The sequence below is a fragment of the Coturnix japonica genome, chromosome 14 (assembly GCF_054131305.1).
Source record: "Coturnix japonica strain WE chromosome 14, WE-NBRP24, whole genome shotgun sequence".
NCBI lineage: Eukaryota > Metazoa > Chordata > Aves > Galliformes > Phasianidae > Coturnix > Coturnix japonica.
Genome location: NC_140676.1, coordinates 1,741,889 through 1,759,793, shown reverse-complemented (window position 1 = coordinate 1,759,793; position 17,905 = coordinate 1,741,889). Strand labels below are relative to the sequence as shown.

The window sequence follows — 17,905 nt, the reverse complement described above, 5'->3', positions numbered from 1 at the left end:
TGTGGCCGGTGATTGTGCGCATGCGCAGTTCCGGGGCAGGGCGCACTTGGATCCCGTGCAGTTATTTTCCGCCGTGCTGTGTGCGCTCCGCTCCGTGTGGTTCCGCTCGGTTCCGCTCGGTACCGGCTGTGTTAACGGCTGTACCGAGCCGGAGCGGCGGCGTCGTGTCCTCGGCTCGTTGTGGTGGAGGCGGCCTCACGCTCGTTGTGCGCTGAGGGGCGGCCCCGAAGTTTTGCTTCATCTCGGGAAGTCGGTCGGACCTGGCCCAAACGGGGCCGCGACCGGGGGGGAACATGCCCAAAAAGAAGCCGGGTCCGATCCAGCTGAACCCCGCTCCGGATGGATCCGCCGTCAACGGGACCAGCTCTGCAGAGTGAGTGCAGCCCGGGCTGTTCGCTGAGGGGCCGGGCGGGGCCGCTCCAACACGGGCTGCTGACGGGCTGCAGCTCCGCCGGGGGCCCGGTTCGGCACAGCCCGGTTCTAGCGTTGGACCGGTGGTTCCGGGCCGGGACCCCTCGGGCTGAGCTGCAGCGGGGCGGGTACGTGAGGTGAACCCTGCGCCTGTGTCTGTAATGGGGTCTGTTACGTCCTTAGGTTATATAATTCCACAACGAAGGCCAAATTCTGCGCTTCTAACAGTGTATTTCATAGATGTGTATGGGAGAAATGTCATCAGGAGTCACAGATCTGTAGGGAAAGTGTGGGCTTCTTTTTTCCTTCTTTGGCTTTAAGATAAACCAGCGCTAATCTGAGTCAATCTGTCGGTAATTAGCACGTAAAGCTGGGTATGCCAAGGGGTGTGTTGGGGGAAAACGGCTTTGAGCTTTCCTGGCTGTAGCGTTGGTGAGCGCTGTGTGCTGTCAGAGAGGATGTGGGGTCTGAGGGAGCAGCCGGTGTGTTTTGTGCAGGGGAAGGGGGCAGCGAATGCCGAGTTGTTCCATTTGCTCGCAGTGCTGCTGGGTCTGCGTTACCGTGGGGCCTTAGTTTTGCAGGTGGTGTCAGAGCTGCATAACATTCGTTACAAAAGGAGTTTCCATCAGGTTGATAGATCTGTATTCATCACTTAGTTTATAAGCAGAGGTGATGGACTTCCTGGTGACGGAGGTGTGAGCTGTGGGTGTGTGTGTGGAAGGATGGATTCCTTCCCCTGTATGGTTCGCTCCTTGGATACCCGAGCTGCGCTCTGATGTGCTTATGTTCTGCTGTCAGGGAACACAGCGCAGAATTGCAGCGAGATGTGCACGTCTCAAGCTGAAAGTGTTCCACGTGTGCTGCTGTTGTTGCCACATTTTCAAGCAGGCTCAGATCTCACTCATCCACCTGATCGTCACAGAATACACTCAGTATCTTGCAGCTCCAGCTGTGGCACTTCTAGCAAAGTCTTTTGATGGTGAGCTGAAGGATGAGCTCTTCAATATGGCAGGGACTCACAACTGTATCCAAGAAAGAAATCTGAAATATCGCTCAGGTTTTCTTCTGCATCAACGGGCAAAAAGATCTTCTTTCCATATTTATCTGTGTAGCACCTTGTAGGTGACTTTCTTCAAGGCAGTTGTGGATAAGTCAGTTTCATTTTCAGGGCTCCCTTTTGCATGTTGGTTTTTGATGCAGTAAATATGATACGCCTATCACTTTATTGTTTTGCTACCAACAGTTAATCAGAAGCCATACAGTATTAAATACTGTGGTTCTTAAGTATTTCTTCGTACAGTAAGTGTTATCATGTTGAATTATTTTTACTGTCTGATACTGTTGGGTGCTTAGGGAGACTCCTGGGAGTACTGGGCTGTATTTACACTGATGGATTGTCTTGCTGCACTTTCCGCTTGGTGCTTTAATTCATCAGGTATGTGCATCTCCTGAGCTTCTGCTCTTTGTTCTGCATTAGACCTGTACCTGCGTTTGCCAAGTTTAAAGTTGTATCAAGTATTTTTAGAAGACAGCTCAGTGAAGAAGCAGCCCCAGTAACCTGTCGTCCCGTACACAGCCAGAATTAGTTTATTTCATCCTGCAGATATTACATCCTCATTGTGAAAGACTTGAAATTACTCGGAATAATTGCTTAAGAACTTGGATATGGCTTTGGAATAAAGCTGGAAAGGTTTTGGTTTTTTACTTCATTTAAATCTCTCAGGTGATTGATTATCTGCTCAGTAATTTTTCCTCTTGCTCAGCAGCTGAAATAAACAGTAGAGGTGTCTGAGTACCACGCGAATGCTTTGTGAGGCTTTGTTCCTGACTTAATGGAACTTTGGCCCTGAGTCTCCAGCCACTTCCAGAACACACAAACCTGTCGCTTTGGCATGAGCGATCTTGGCTGCTTGTCTGTTCCTCTCCAGAGCACAGAACCTCTTTAGGATGGAAGAATAAAAGCTCAAATTTAGTGAAGTAAAACAAAGACTGAGAGGTGAGATGGCTGTTCCCTGAAAATGAGTGAAGGAAGTTTTTTGGGCCTGAAGACAGCGTTGGTACAAAACCAAATGGATATAGATTGGCCATCAGTAATCTTATGTTGCACATCAGAAACCCTCAGTCTGGAGGTTCTGCAGTGTATTCCGAAGAGATTATTGAGTGGGGGGAGATCCTTGTACCCTTGTTGGCTTTAAAATACTGACGTTCGATATTTCTAGGATTGGGTGCTTCTGGTACTTCTGCTTCCTGGCAGAAGGGAAGTGGACAAGGCAGAAATAGGAGGAGGAGACAGTGACTCAGGGTGCCCTGCTTCCCCTGCCTCCTGTCTGTGTTCTCATCCTTGTTTGGCATTAGGAATTCATTGACTGGAGTGAGAAAAAGCTTGCAGTGTGAAGGGTTTGGAGTATATGCTGGGGCTTGATTCTAACTCACATGAATGTGTTTTTGATTGGGAGGTTATAACTAACAAGTTGGGCTGCATAATGAGTTTGTCTTCCACTGGTCTCAGGGTTTTGCATTAGAATTCCCACGTTCAGAAGTGTTTATATATTTATACAAAAACTGATTAAATCCATACCTTGAGATGTAAGTTGTGTTTAATGATAGATCGCGTGTATAGAATGTTTTGGCATGTATCTTAGACTTATATCAGATGTTCATTTGAAAAAAGTGAAAGATGGTCCATACATTTTTGTCACTGAACAGGAAAATCCAACAAGCCACAAAATGTGATGAAGCCTTATAGTTTCTTTTGAGTTCCTTTTTATGTTGTGGAAGTGATGAATGCTGTGGTTCAGATGTTTGTCACTGCTTACAGTCTTTAATTTCAGAAGAGACACTTTGTGATTGCTTTGCCTGCCCATCGCTTACATTTAGACCTGCCTGCCTATTGCCATAGCTACTCTGAAGCTGCGCTGTTTCCCTTTGCTGAGTAAATAAAGATGACTCCTGTCTCTGGTAATATAATTGGAACTTTCCAGAAATGCCTGGAACTTGGATTTAATAGAAAAAAAAAAAATTGTTTTGAATTAAACGTCACTGCCTTTCCATTGTATAAGCATTTATATGGAGAAGGTAATTGCAATTGAAATACCATTTCCCCTTTTCCCCTTCCTCCCCCCCCTCCCCCAGGTCTGTTTAAAGAATTCCAAATACACAACTCATGTATCCTTCTGTCAACTGATTTCTCCCCTGTCCAGACTAAGCTTTGATTCCTGCTGTAGAGGAACAACATGATGCTCATCTCAGGTGTGATGTGGTGAGTTGTCTTATGAGGTAGAGCAGCAGAGTAAGATATTCCTGTTGAGCTGTAAAAGCAGCATGAAAGAACGCTTCAATTTTAGCTATAAAAAATATATGGAAGGAAAGGTAGAATGTGGAGTTCACATCTTCTTTTAAGGCGCTGCAAGGAGGCAACTCTTTGAGGAGAGTGCAAGCAAATGCTGCCTGCAGGTTTGTATGACCTTAGGAACTGTGTTTTTTCACAGGATGAGACTTGAGATCAAGTCCAAAGATGTTGCAGAGTAACTTGGAAATCAGTGCCCAGCAAAATCCAGTCATAAGGGGGCACTTAAATTCTTAACACATTAGCTTTTTCTTGTTGCTTGTTCTCTTTCAGTTCATTAAGGAAGGCTGTGACTTAGCTGGCATGACCTGGGATTACAGCTGCCTCTATTTGATAGTCAATGAATAATTTGGGAATTATGCAGAAGTGGTTTGAACTTCAATTTGTATTGAAATTTTCTGAAGTTGTTTACTGTGTATCTTGCAACATTCATGTTTGTTCAGTTTGGGCTTTGAACGAATGGGTTGAGGTGGGAAGTTGGTTTTTAATTTCTTCGGTCTTCAGACTTGCACTGAAACCTGGAGGGATGTGAGGTGAGCAGTAATTAGATGCTGTGGGGAGCAGGCCTTGTCCTGCGAGTTTCTCCTGCACGCAGTAAAGCTTATTGCTCACTTTTCTTGCATATCAGTTTAGATGAAGGGAAAGGAAGGTCTTTGCCAGTTTGTTCATTGTAATGCTTGCTGTGTCACTTCTGCTTGTTGGCTTTGTATTTATTTCTGTATAGATTATGATTATTTTAAAAACAGTCTCTGCTGAAAGGCAGCCCCTGTATTGGGATTCCTTTGACTTCAGGGCATTTTCACATGTGTGCTGGGAGGTGAGATCTGGAGGAGCTGGCAGGATTGCAGTTATGTTAAATGTGTACAGAATTACTGCAGAGCTGTAAACACTTGAGGGGGAAAAAAGTCTTCCTTACTTCCTACTGCCTGCTAATGAAGAATTAGCCAAGCTTACAAATGTGTGTGGTATGAGAACGTATTTTAGGTGTAATGTCATAAATGCTGGATGTTTCAAAGAAAACAGTGTTTGGTTGTTTGCCAAACTCTCCACATTTAGGTTAAAACATGTAATGACTTTCTTAATCTACTTCAATCTGACATTGTCCTTCATTGAATTAGAAATGACGTTTTAATAATTAAGAAGCTAATAGAGTACATGACATGTCAGAGTAAAACAGAGTAAAAGCTTGTTTGAATGTCTTACCTCTTTACATTATTTGTGGATGCACGTGCTGAGAAAATATCTCAGGAAGCACACACAGCTAATGCACAAGTTGTAACTACCACAAGAGGCAAATCGACCTGTGCTGTTCTTAATTGTGAACCAGAAGCTGTTTGTCAGGTGTGGATGTAGGAAATATTTCTAGGACAGTTAGCACTGATGTAAGAGTGCGGAGTCGTGTTGTGCACTTAGACTTGGGTGTTATTACCCTAATGGAAACTTACTGTCATTCCTCATGACTTTGTTGTTGTTCACAGAGCCTCAATCAGTTCAGAAGCACCAAATAAACTGTGCAGTGAAAATTAGCATTGCTGTGTTTTGCTGAGATCTGAGGTAAGGAATGTGCCAGCTGCTGGTTTGGATCCCGACTGTTTTTTCTGCCCACACCAGTTCTACAGATAGATTTACAAAGGTGGGATTTCACAATGGGACTCTTGCAAGATCCTGCTGCTCCAGAGCATCTGTCCTTTTGTTCTGTGTGTTCCTGGTGCTTTCCTTGTCCCATCTCTTCCAGTGAACCATTGATCTGTATTGAACTGAGAGTTTTCCCTGCTGAAGAATCTCAGATGGGTTTGGCAGCTGGAAATAGGTGATGTTTTGCAGTTAAGTTTTAAGTGCCTGAGTTCTGGGTGGTTCAGGAATGAATGGCTGGGGCAGCATGGGGTAGAGCAGTCTCCTGTGGCAGGAGCCCCAGTTATTGTAGGGTTGTATGGCAGTGCCTGCGAGGGACACAGAGCTGCACTGCAATCCAGCGGTTACAATTTCTGGTCAGTACATCTTTTAATAGAATAGTCCTAGATCTTCCTCTCGAGATGACCAGATTACTTCTGAGACCTTCCAGTGTTACTTAGTAGTTGAAAATGATCCTTTTTTATTTAAAAAGAAAAATATAAAGCTGGAGAGGAACAAGGCAATCTCCTATGCACTCAAATGATTTGTTTGGCATGACAGCAGGGCTGCTGTTGTTAGTCTGGGCAAAGGATGCTTGGTGAAGCATTGTCTGGAGGAACTATAAAGCCTTGAATTGTAGGGAATTTTCTTGAGGCAGGAAGTTCATCAGGCAGCTGTTGGAGTGGGTGTCGAGTATTGTAACATACACGGGAGGGATGTTCAGGAATGGACAGAGGAAGGAATTATCTGTTGGATGGTCTTCACATTCCAAACATTCTCATACTAAAGCTCCCCCGTGCTCTTCCCCAGGTTACCCTCTGTGCAGCTCCTGTCCAAGGGAGCAGTGTTAGCTGGCAGCGTCAGTTTTTAGCTTGCTGCATGTAGGGGGAGGCTGTTCATTCTTACTAAGAGTTTTCTTTGGAAGGAAGCAGTGAACTTTTGTTCTGAAGGCTTACTGATACATTGTTAGAAATGAGCAATCGGGTGATTTCTGGTTGATACATGTTCTGTATTATTTGCTCAGGCAGCCTCTTTTATGCTTAGGAAAGCTGCCTGCCAGTCAGCACTGCAGGAATTGAGCAACTGGGGAAGAAGGAGTCACTGCTAGGAATCCCTTTGCAAACATCTGGTGAGAAGCCATCCTTAACCTGACTCAATCCGAGCAACAGGAGAGTGAACTGCAGCAGGGCTTGTTCTGCTGACTGCTGAGGACTGGGTTCTTGCTGGCTCACAGCAGGAGGAAGTGCATGAGGCATCCATTGCTGTGTGTTACATGCAAGGGCACGAGCAGGCTGCTTCACACTGCACCCTGTGTGTGAGCCCTTGCACAGATGAGCACCTTCCTAAATGTCTACATGAAGGCTTTTAAAACAAAGCTCCCTGGCAGCTTGTCTCTTTTTCTTTGTTGTTTTTATAACTCTTTGCTGTTCCAGAACTTTTCCCGGTGTGCTGGGAAGATGAGTCAATGGCTCCAGTACAGGAATCTGATGCACAGGATGCATGTTCTAGGAGGGAAATAACACTGCTTTTTTTCATTATTATTTACTGATTTATTTATTTTATACAGATATTCTGCTTTTATATAGGTGTGTGTATGTGGTTATTTCTGTACATATTGTTACAGCCTGTACATGTAAAATCAAAATGATTATTTTCTGTAGTAAATGGTAATATTGGTAGTACTCTGTACTCTACTCCCAGCTATAGTTTTTCTTATGTTTCTATCTGCATGTTCCGGCACTTCTCTTTTCCCCATCCCTGATGCTCAGTTGCAGCTTTTAGCTGCGTTCCTACTCCCCTGCTCTGCCCCTGATGCTCGCAGTTGTGATCTTGGCACTGGGGGGTTGTAAGCAGATACTGTAACTTCATCTCTTTGTTACTGTAGTGTCTCTCTAAAGCTTTGTTCTTACCCATCATGGGGTTGTGAAGATACTGTAGCTGTTGCTGCCTCCCTACCTTGCCCTTGGTTTTATTAATTCCTACTTGAGGGTTTGGAGACTTAAAATATTTGAAAATGAAGATTTATCAATGCACGCATGTAGTCTGGTGATTAGAACTTTATATGATCTGTTTATCCTTTGTGTTGTTTTGAATCCCCAGCAAATTTGTGTCCATAAGGAAGCACAGATAGTCCCGTGGCTGTGCCAGTCGGTGGTGGCTGGGAATAGCAGTGATGGGTGCACAGCTGAGTGTGGCAGGAAGGTGCAGAACTTGGTGATGCAGTTCTTGGGATTTTTTTTAAAATCAAGATTGCAGAGTTAATTTGCTACAAACTTCAGTTGCAACACTACAGCAAGTCTGGAGAAAACTATTGACTGAGCAGGATACTGGTGATAAAGCTTAGTCACAGCATCGAATATGGGAAGGAGGCTGGAGCCCTGCTGGCAGCTGCTGCTGCCCAGGTCAGAGGTCTGTAACCCAAGCAGTGCCCGTGAGCAGCTGCCAAAGGCTCTGTGAGCAAAGGGAGGCTGATGTCTGTCCCGTTGTGCTACTTCTCACATCTTTATCTCTTGTGTGAGCTCTGCCCTCAGATCAGATATGTTATCTGACGCTTCTGCTCATTTGGAAAAATGATTCTGTGACATACTGGTTGGGCTTGAGCAAAACAGGAATGTCTGCCTCGTGGCTCGGCCTCTGGGGACTCTCAAGTTGTGCCAGTTGTTGGAGACCTGGAGTCACATCACGTTTTCTTTAGAACACACACCTTTTGTCCTCAGAGAAATGAGAAAATTTAAGTAAAATTAGGCTGGCAGGAAGCTTTTCATGCAGGAAAATTGGTTAGTTTCACATACCTTTTACCAAGAAATAGATGTGATTTAGAACGATCTGCTTCTTCTCAAAATGTGCTGTACCATCTCTGCATCCTGAAAACAGAATGGTGCATTGAGGTGTTAATTTTAATGCTAGTAAAGAGCACTTATATTGGGCAATCATACGTCCCACCTAAAGGTAATGATTATTTATGTAGGACCTCTAACATGCAATATTGAAAATGAGTGGGAGTTGGAAAATGGTGCATTTATTCCATGTTGCTCTCGCAGGGTGAGCTCAGATCTTTGTGGTGCTTCATGTGCGTGTTTTCTGAGGCTGCCCTGGAGTCAGCCCAGAAGCAGAGGCACCTGTCCTGGAAGCTGTGGGCTGCTCAGATCACATTTTCCATCCTATTCTTTGTTCTTTGTTAAAGGTAAAATTAAATTGTGTTTGTTTTTTTCCCCAAAAAGCCTCATTGCCCAGGTTGGGCAGCATTGTGCAAAGCAGTCTGTCTTCTCAGTGCCTCCATCTTCTTCCTATTTTATTTCATCTCCCTGGCTGAGGTTGTTCATGGAAATAACGGAGTGAACTGCCTACTTTCTCCTTTAGATTGACAGCTGAGTAGGCTTGGGGAAAGTGTTACTGTCACTGTTCTAGAAAACAGCCCCTAAGCTTGTGTCCTCATCTGACAGCAGAGCTGCAAGTGAATGTACTTCTTTATGCTTTCTCTCTTGCTAATTGTTCAGCTTACAGATCCAATAGTGATGGCTTTAAACAGCTATTTGACAAATTGCTGTTAAATATGGCATTAGATTTCTATTTCCTCTTCCAGCTTTTTTCTTTTCTGAAGAAAACTTCGAGCTTGAGTGTAGTGTTAATGCAGACTTCAGTGTTAATGTAGGCTTTGCTAAAGTTATGTTGAAGAAAATCTCAAGGATGTGGAGTGTTGTTAGTGTGAACTAAGAGCAAGGAGCTCTCTTCTCTTATTGCAGTGTTACATAACAGAAGACTATGGCAGTGTTTCTCTTCCCTATCTCAGTTCAGAGAGCAGCTGTGCTCTCAGATGTCTAATGCAGCACTTCTGAAGGAGATTTCTTCAGTGCTGAGGTGGCTGCCCCCAAAGAGTGTGACCTGAAGGCTCCTCTTGCCTTCTACCCATCGTGGTGCACAGAGGGAGCACACTTTGCAGAATCTATTGCTCCTCTTCACTCAATATGACTGTGAAAACTTCTATTGAATGTGAAGTGGAAGTTTTGGTTGCTTTTGATTTATTTCCTTCATTTGGATGAGAAATCTTGCAATAATTGCCCCTGGCGTTCAGTAGTTAAGACAACGCTTTGTGAAGTGGTGTTGTCAGCAAGCTGTACAGCATCTCCAGCCATTCCTCCCCATTGATGAAGGAGGCATTTACTGAACACATCCTGTGGAGTTGCACTGTGTCTTTAACCAGCGGGGAGAGCAGCGCTGACCTCCCTGCTGCTTCATTCAGATGGTCACATTACAAAAGCTGGATTCTTTCCCTGGTGCACTGTGTTAGTGTGTGCTTGGCTTTGGAACTGATAGCAGTAAATTGGATGATAACCTGTTGCTTCAGAGTAGTGCTTGGAACAGGGAAGTGCTGAGGTGGTTTTGATGATTTCCTGCTTTGATGGAACCCTGGCAAAGACATTGCTTTGTGACAGTGAAAAAACAGCTCCAAGACTGCAGAAGGTAATGGTGATGAATTTTAATAGGAATCTGTCTTTTTAAGTAAGTTCTGTGTAAGATTGAGTACATCCTAGTGCTGCGTCTGGAGGCGGCTGTTGGCACACCTGCATTCTGCTGCTTTTAGAACATCCATAGTGTCTTTGTGGGGTCCTTCTGTCGCATGGAACCGTGTGTTCCATCTGCTGTATCTGCTGTTTTGGTTTAATTTGTAAAACTTGGAGTGCAGTGATGTACCTGTTACCGACACATCTGTTCCTGTATGTTCTTTGTACTTAGGTGTTGTTCTGCCTTCATGCTGTGATGGTACAGATAATGGTCACAGCTACTGGTTGGGAGCAGAATTGCTGCAGGAGCCAGGGTTCAAATCTGCTTCCTAAGAGCTTCCTAACTCTCATTGCCCTTGCATACTGGAGCTGGATTAGTACCAGCTGTTTTAATGCTACAAATACTCTTATTTAATCATTTCAGATGCCTCAAGCAAGTGACCAGAATGAGAGAGGGCTAAAAAAAAAAAAGCAGGTGACAGAAGGTAACCATAAAGGTAACTGAGATGTTATGGTTGGTTACAATCTGGGCAGTAATTTGGACCGTGTCTTTCTTGGGTGAATTTCTTTGAAAGTTTTCGTATTCCAGCTATGTTACAGTTAAAGAATTGGTACTGAAAAATACAAGTGAGACCTGAGAACTTAACTGCTGTTACTGCACATCATGGCAGGTAATGGAGGCCCTGCCATTACTGCTTGGAGCACACTGCTGATTCAGGTCCTGGTTTGCTCTGTGATACTGACAGGAGTACTGAGGCTTTGCTTTTCCCCTCTAGAGAAGTGTTTTAAAAAAATAAAATAAATAAATAAATAAAAAAAATTCTAGTGTAATGCATACCTGTATAGAACAAACACAGATGACATGAGTGCAGTCTTAGCAAGTTGTTGTCTTTCATGCAAAAGCATCGGCCTGACTGAGTGTTTGTTCCATCACACTGGCACGTTGTCTGCTCCAGGCCACGTGCACAGGCATCTTGCTGTTGTCTCCAGGCACTGAAAGGCTCTTCTGCTTCAGAGCAAAAACTCAATAGCTGTTTTCTCCCATCACAGCGAGGAAAGCGATGTCGAGTTCTGTTCCCATAGCTCTGGTTCCTCTATTGTTCCAAGTGAGCAGCCCTGCAATAAGCAGTCTGTAAAAAGACAGAGCGTTCAGCTTTCCTTCTCAGAATTTGTGCCTGAATGTAGGGGTGGCCTCTTGCCAGGGCAGGTTGGAGGAGGTTGTTTTTTTCAAAGGAAACTGAAGTTCCCTGATAAAGTCGATTGGAGGCTGTGCCGTGTTGGTCTCAGTGGGTGACCTGGAAATAAAGCACCTGGTGATATATTTGCTTCATTTTACAGTAATCAGGGTTCTCTTTTAAGCATGCATCTAGATATTACTTTTTCATCACTGTTTGCTAATCCTATGCCTGGACTGACTAAATACAAAACCGAAGTGACTGAACACAGCTCACCTTTCTATCAGAGGTCTCATTCAGTCTCCTACTTAGTTCAGCTCTTCTAAGTATTATCACTTCCTGTGTCAGTCTTGATTGCATCCTGTCTAACGTGGTTAAACTGATAAACCAAGTGAGAGTGGGGCATCACTTAAACTTTGAATGTTCCTTTGGCAGGGAAGAGCTGTGAATGCTTGTGGGCTTTATATGATTTATGTTGCCTGTACCTGGGGGTGCACTCACATCAAGGTTGTTATCCTGTCTGGAGGTGCAGGATTCCTAATTAAGAAGTTGAGGTTTCACCCTGGGACTCTGTCCCATGGAGTCTGAGAGTTTTTTGTCCTTGTGTCTTGGGAAATCAGCCTCGTCCTCATAGCACCATCCTGGCTGCTCAGGGAATGGACCTCTCTGCTGTGTCTTAATTGTATTTTTTAGTTGTTTTTATTTTTAATGGAGGGTGGTGTAGGCTGTAGAAGCAGATTCTCTTCCAGTCTTTCATCTTGCATTCCCTGTGGACATTGCCTTAAATTTGGCCGAATATCAAATATTTGCTGTTAGTATTTATTACTGTGGAAACTTACTGTTTCAATTGGAAACAGGGTATTTTAAATGGGCATTTAAGTTTTCAGATAGCTGGGATGGAGTGTTTTATAGAATCTGAAGTTAAATTATTTTAAAAATTAATTATTGACATCTAGTTGAAAAGCTTCTACATGAATTAATTGTATAATTGCATGAGAAATCAATGGATTAAACACATAGGCTCTGTAGGAAATGACAGTGTAATCCTTGAATATGTGGAACTAAAAACAGCTTGGAGAGAAGCACAGTGATTCATGAGGTCTGTGATCAGGATTGCTGCTGAGTCACTAAACCCGCTCCTGTCAATAGCTGAGCTTAACACGTGAATTTGGCCTGTACCTCAGTGGTACGTCGCTTACTTGTTATGGCACTGCTCGATCTGGAATAAAATGCTGCTTTCTTAAAACAGATTCAATGATATGTATCTCATGGGGATGACTGTACAAGTCTGTTCCTTCTAGATAATGCACGTATAGGTGCAAAAATATAGTGTATTCAGTCTGTGAACTCAATGATCTATTGCTCTTCCTCTTCTGGTGCTGCTGAGTAAGCTCAGCCTAACAGCCAGCTTGTTCTTTCTGTTGTGCAGGACAAACTTGGAAGCGCTTCAGAAGAAGCTGGAAGAGCTCGAGTTGGATGAACAGCAACGGAAGCGCCTCGAAGCTTTCCTTACCCAGAAACAGAAAGTTGGGGAGCTGAAGGATGATGACTTCGAGAAGATCAGTGAGCTGGGAGCAGGGAATGGTGGGGTGGTGTTCAAAGTATCTCACAAGCCTTCTGGCCTCATCATGGCAAGAAAGGTGAGTGCCTTGAAACGAGGATGTTTAGAACTATCTTTATTAAGCAGGCTTTCAAATATAATTCAGAGGAATAAGTGATGCTGACATGCAAAAAAACTGCTTAGTGCCAACTTGCTGAAAAGTAGAAGTTAATCTTGCTTGTCCTGTGCTCTGATTCCTCAGAATTAGTGTCCTGTGTTAGTGATGAGAGGTTAAGAATTACTTCCCCTCTTCTCCCTTCCCTTCACTTTGACAAATGGGATCTTTTCACCTGTGTGTGTCTTTCAGAGAAAACACAGTAGCTTCACTAGTCAGTAGGAGGACTACAAAGTTACCAGAAGCTGCAGCTGGGGAAAGTAGCGATATCTTGTACTCTGGGTCAAAAGTTTAGAGGAGTGGAAAAAACATACTCTATGTAATAGCTTCCTTTACAGCTGCAGAGCAGGAAAGGGCCTCTGGAGGATACTGGAAAAAAAAAAGAAAGCTCAGAAAACTGAAGATGAGGGAATGTGCTGGAATACAGCAATGTTTCCTGCTTTACAGTTTCCTTTTGGGTGGAGGTGGGTTCTGTGCAGAAAGGCACTCAACCTTCTGGGGATAGTGCGTATCAATGATCCAGCTTTATGCTGCAAAACCAATAGCAGTTGTGACCCACCTTATAAGAGAACAGAGAATTTGTTCCTTAAATAGCCTGGTATTTTAAACCTCATAGATGAGAGGAGCTTTTACTTTCTCTCAAAATCCCTGGGAACCAAATACAGTTATGGAGATGCGGCTGTGTCTCTATAGGATTATTTCTGTTTTGTTACCTCATGCCTCTTCCTTCTGTGAGCGATGTCCATTGCACAGGTGGCACTTCTGAAGGACCAGCAGGCCTGGACGTTCATCACTGTACCGCAGTAGGTCAGGAAGCTGGCAGGCTCACCTGCTTCATGGGGAAACAGAGCAGCCTTCCAGCATGATAAAACAGGGCATGTTCAAATGGCAGATGCCACTGTTACATTACACTGAAAATTTTCATTTTGCAGCTTGGGGATAGGAAACATCCATCCCCTTTAGAAATTGGTGTATGAAAATAGCATCCTGTTGATAAACTCAACCTACCCCCAGATCTTGCACGTGACGTTCCACAGTCCTACCAGATGCTGTTACTGATTTATCAGACCCTAACCTTTTTCAGTGTAATGGTGTTATTTACAGTGTCAGTAGTTTTAATAGACTTTCCTGTAATAGTTTTTACTCCTTAAAACTTTTAACCAAAGTAGGATTTTTATTTATATATATATATATATTTTTTTTTGGCCATTTTTAATGAGAAATTCCTAAAAGATTTGGAAGTTGTCTTGCTCAGAGATGGCATGAAGACAGAATACTTGAGTAACTTGGAGAACATCTGTTGGTTTATATAATACAGTCTATTTTAGGGATAACTTCATGTTTGTGCTCTAAATCTAGTATTTCTCATGAGCAATAATACTTCAACTTCCTTATGCTGTATTATGATGTTTTGTCTTTCCCTTTGCTACTATGAAAATAAGAATGACTTTACAGTTGAGCCATAGGATAGCTATGATGGGAAAGGGAGGCTGTGAGGTTTGACCTGCTCTAAGCAAACACCTGTATGGTCAGAGTGGGCTGGGTTACAAATCTGGGCTTTGGAAACCTCTGAGGCTTGCAGCCTGCACACCCTCTGAACAAACTCTTCTTTCTGGAAGGCCGCTTGCCACTGAGAAAATAATAAGAATGGATTATTTTGCAGTTGATTCATCTAGAGATCAAGCCAGCTATTCGAAACCAGATCATTCGTGAGCTGCAGGTTCTACATGAGTGCAATTCACCATACATAGTGGGCTTTTATGGAGCTTTCTACAGCGATGGGGAAATCAGCATTTGCATGGAACACATGGTAAGTGCATAGTTATGAGTTGTAACTTGAAGGTATTAACAGGTTGTACGTTTAAAATGTGGCTGTCAGGAGTTAACAAAGTGGATTTTCCTGTGTGAGAAAAGAATCTGAAACCATTTCAGATTCTTGATTTGTTCTCCTGTATCCACAGTACTTTATGTAAAATATCTCAGAATTTAAAAATATTAACCTGATCTTGCTCTTCAAATGCTTGTGCTGAGTTAGGTTTGATTTTGTGCAGTATTAAGAGCACGTGGATCAAATAACACTGATTGGTTTGACACCTGTGGGGTCTTTAGTAGCTCTGATAACAAGGAAGTAATTTCTTGTGGTTCAGCTGAATCCATGTTTTGTCTCTTTCAAATTTTACAGGAAATGCAGACAAAGATCAGTGCACAAGAAGGAAACAAATCCAGAAGGAATTTAGACAGTGTTTTAAAGATCAAAATATTTTAGTTTCATTTTAATAGAAAAGCACTCATTTTTCTAGGCGCCGTGTGGCTCCATGTGGTCATAGGGAGGCGATTTTCTGTAGTTAAAGGTTTAAGAATATTTTCCTTGCTTCTTTGCAGAGAAACCTTACTTTCTCTGGGAAGTACATGTGATTGTTTTAGTGCTGCTTTGGTCTTCTCTTACTGAAATTTTTAGAAGAAATTGATGGTTGCTTAGGAACAAGTGATCACGATCCATTTTGTAAAGCATGTTCTAGCTGAATAGAAAGTGTGTGTGCTCCTAAAATACAAGTAACTATTAGGAATTATAAAGAACTTAGCTTCTCAGAATTGAAAATGGTAATGAGAAAGAAGAATAATGATAAAATATCTGGGCATTGCTTACACAGATGATTGAATGCCACAAATGTTCACATCTGCAAGGAATAAAATAACCAGAGCAATTAGGATTTGGAAGTTCCTAAGCAGGGAATATCTCTGGTGGATATCTTTTCAATGTAAGATAAGGCACTATGAAATCCAGTGTTTTAGTGCTGGATTAAATGGTCTAGATCCAGGATTGTATGGAAAGAAAAGTTGATTAAGGAGATACGAAACAGTGAAGGTGGATTACTTCTAGTCTTAATTAAGTGATTATGTTGTTGACGTAATACAGATCACTGGGTGGAAAGTGCATTCCTTTTGGGAAAGAGATTAGATGAATCTCCTTTCATTCAATTAGCATCAGTCGGAATTCATACTTTAGTAAAACATGTTCAAACAAATTACAGGTGGCAAAGGCCTGACGATGTTAGGGTTTGGTATTTTAGGTAAACTCAAAATGAATGCTTGGTCTTGCTTAACAGCAGGTATGTAACATGCAAAATGGTTGGAGTCTGTTCCTGAAAGATGCTGATGTTTGCAGCCAGGGCTTCCAGGCAGCTGAGTCGTATTGAGCCTCTTCCAGTATTAGAGCTGTTCCTCAGGGGGTAAGAAGAGGTTCTCTCAGATACTCAAAATACTGAACCAGTCTTCCTATTTAGAAGCCCTTAGCAACAGTGCAGTGTATCTTACATTGCTTGGGGTGTCTGTGCATGCATTTGGTTTAACCTCTTAAGATTAGTCAGGCTGTTATTTTTGGTGGAACTTTAAAACCATGACAAAAAATTGTTTATGGTTTCTCATCAATATTCCACATCATTAACTCTTTAATGCCCAGTGCACTGTGTGATGTTATGATGTGGAATACCGATGGAAAACCCATAAAACTATGAGGCACTTATTTGTGTTTTGGTGCTTTGAGAGCTTCCCTTGGAAGCTGACAATCACTACAGATGCACAGAGCTAATAAAAGTCAATTTCTTCTCCTTAGGATCTACTCTGAGGGTAAGGGGGACAGATCTAATTACAATCACAGTGCCATTAACACCTGTATATTTAAGAAGCAGTTCTATATTTTCCAGTATTTGCACCCTGTTGGTAAATAGCAAAACATGGAGCAATTCCCATTAAGGAATGATATTTTTTAGTTATGCATCATGATCATGTTAAAATGTGAAGAGTAACATTTCCCACTTAATTCAATCTTCAGACTATAGTCTTATATTTTAACAAATATTTTAGAGCAATTTATGTAAAGCTTGACTACTGAAACATGTATTCCCAGGATGGCGGCTCGTTGGATCAAGTGCTGAAAAAGGCTGGAAGGATTCCAGAGCAGATACTGGGCAAAGTCAGCATTGCAGTAAGTGTGCTCGTTGCTCCCAAAGACTGTGGGTGGGTGGGTGTGCATCTCAGCTTGGTAATGCAGGAAGCAGCTGCTCCAGGACTGAGAGATGTGGCAGAGAGAAGTGTTCCTGAGTTTTAAAGTGAGTTTTCTTTTAAAAGAAGGCAATCTCTGTACATGTCGCTATTTGGTAGCCCAGAACATGTCACACACTTCAGTGCATTTCCTTTCATTTTGTTTTGTATCAGTGGGTGCTTCTGGATAAGAGCAGAAGTAACATTTCATTAATTGATTTTTTTAATGTTGTCCTTCTGGTATTTATTGTGCAACAAGCTGTGTGTGTGCAGAGCATACACTGAGGATCCTCTTCAGTCTGGTTTTTAGCAATGTTGATGTAACAGAAGCTCCACAATGTACTTAGTGTTCAGTTAGAATCCTTGTAGAAGAAAAACATGCAATTATCTTTGGTTTCATAAGTGTAAAATTCTTATTTTACTTGTTTTCAGGTAATAAAAGGACTCACGTATCTGAGAGAAAAGCATAAAATAATGCACAGAGGTGAGATACAATTTTATATTGCAAGTCTCCTTCAGTGTAATTTTTTTATCCAAGATGAAAATACTTCCATGATAAATTCCTCATGGTTCGACAGGATTTTGATTCAGAGGGTTTTTTGGGTTGGTTTTTCAGCAGTGTGAAGAAAATTTAACATTTCTTACTACAACCGTCATCTGTCTTCAGCTTCTACTATCCAGACTGTCTCTGAATTTATGTATGCTTATATCATAGCGTGCTCAGAATTTGTCTATGGTTGAAACTGCTTGCTGCCAGGGTTGCTTGCATAGCTGGGAGTTGTTTAAGAGCTGGGAATCTAACTTGATACAGGGAAGCTCGCTTTGCAAGCGAGACAGGAATATATTAAAGGACCTGAGTTGTTCAACAGTATTTTATATACTGACTTGTAAAAGTTGGTGTTTCTACCAGCTGTCCTGCATACCACCTGTAAACATTTGCCTTGCAGGATGATAACTTCCAGACTTCCAGAGTTTCAAAACCATTTTCTTTCTGTAGTTACATCAAATTGTTATTTCTGCACTGCCAGACCTTATTTTCCCTACCTTATTTTCAGCTTATAATCACCATTTTCAAAACCCAGCTCTTCTGTTAACATGACATGT

At 42.5% G+C, this 17,905-nt stretch overlaps 1 protein-coding gene across 5 annotated transcripts in view; it reads left to right on the top strand.

The window, feature by feature from the left end:
• The first annotated feature begins 24 nt into the window (after positions 1-24).
• Positions 25-17,905, top strand: part of MAP2K1 (mitogen-activated protein kinase kinase 1) — a 28,691-nt gene continuing 10,810 nt past the window's right edge. The window contains exons 1-6 of one of the 5 annotated variants that reach the window (XM_085515229.1): positions 25-373; positions 2,178-2,407; positions 12,475-12,685; positions 14,424-14,570; positions 16,668-16,745; positions 17,234-17,285. In XM_085515229.1, the coding sequence (XP_085371355.1) occupies positions 12,674-12,685; positions 14,424-14,570; positions 16,668-16,745; positions 17,234-17,285 (289 nt within the window). In that variant the 5' untranslated portion in view covers positions 25-373; positions 2,178-2,407; positions 12,475-12,673. Of the gene's footprint in view, positions 540-2,177; positions 2,408-6,197; positions 6,498-9,293; positions 9,830-12,474; positions 12,686-14,423; positions 14,571-16,667; positions 16,746-17,233; positions 17,286-17,905 lie in introns of those variants that run through there. The other 4 variants (XM_015873322.2, XM_085515228.1, XM_085515230.1 and 1 more) reach the window with 4 other exon arrangements.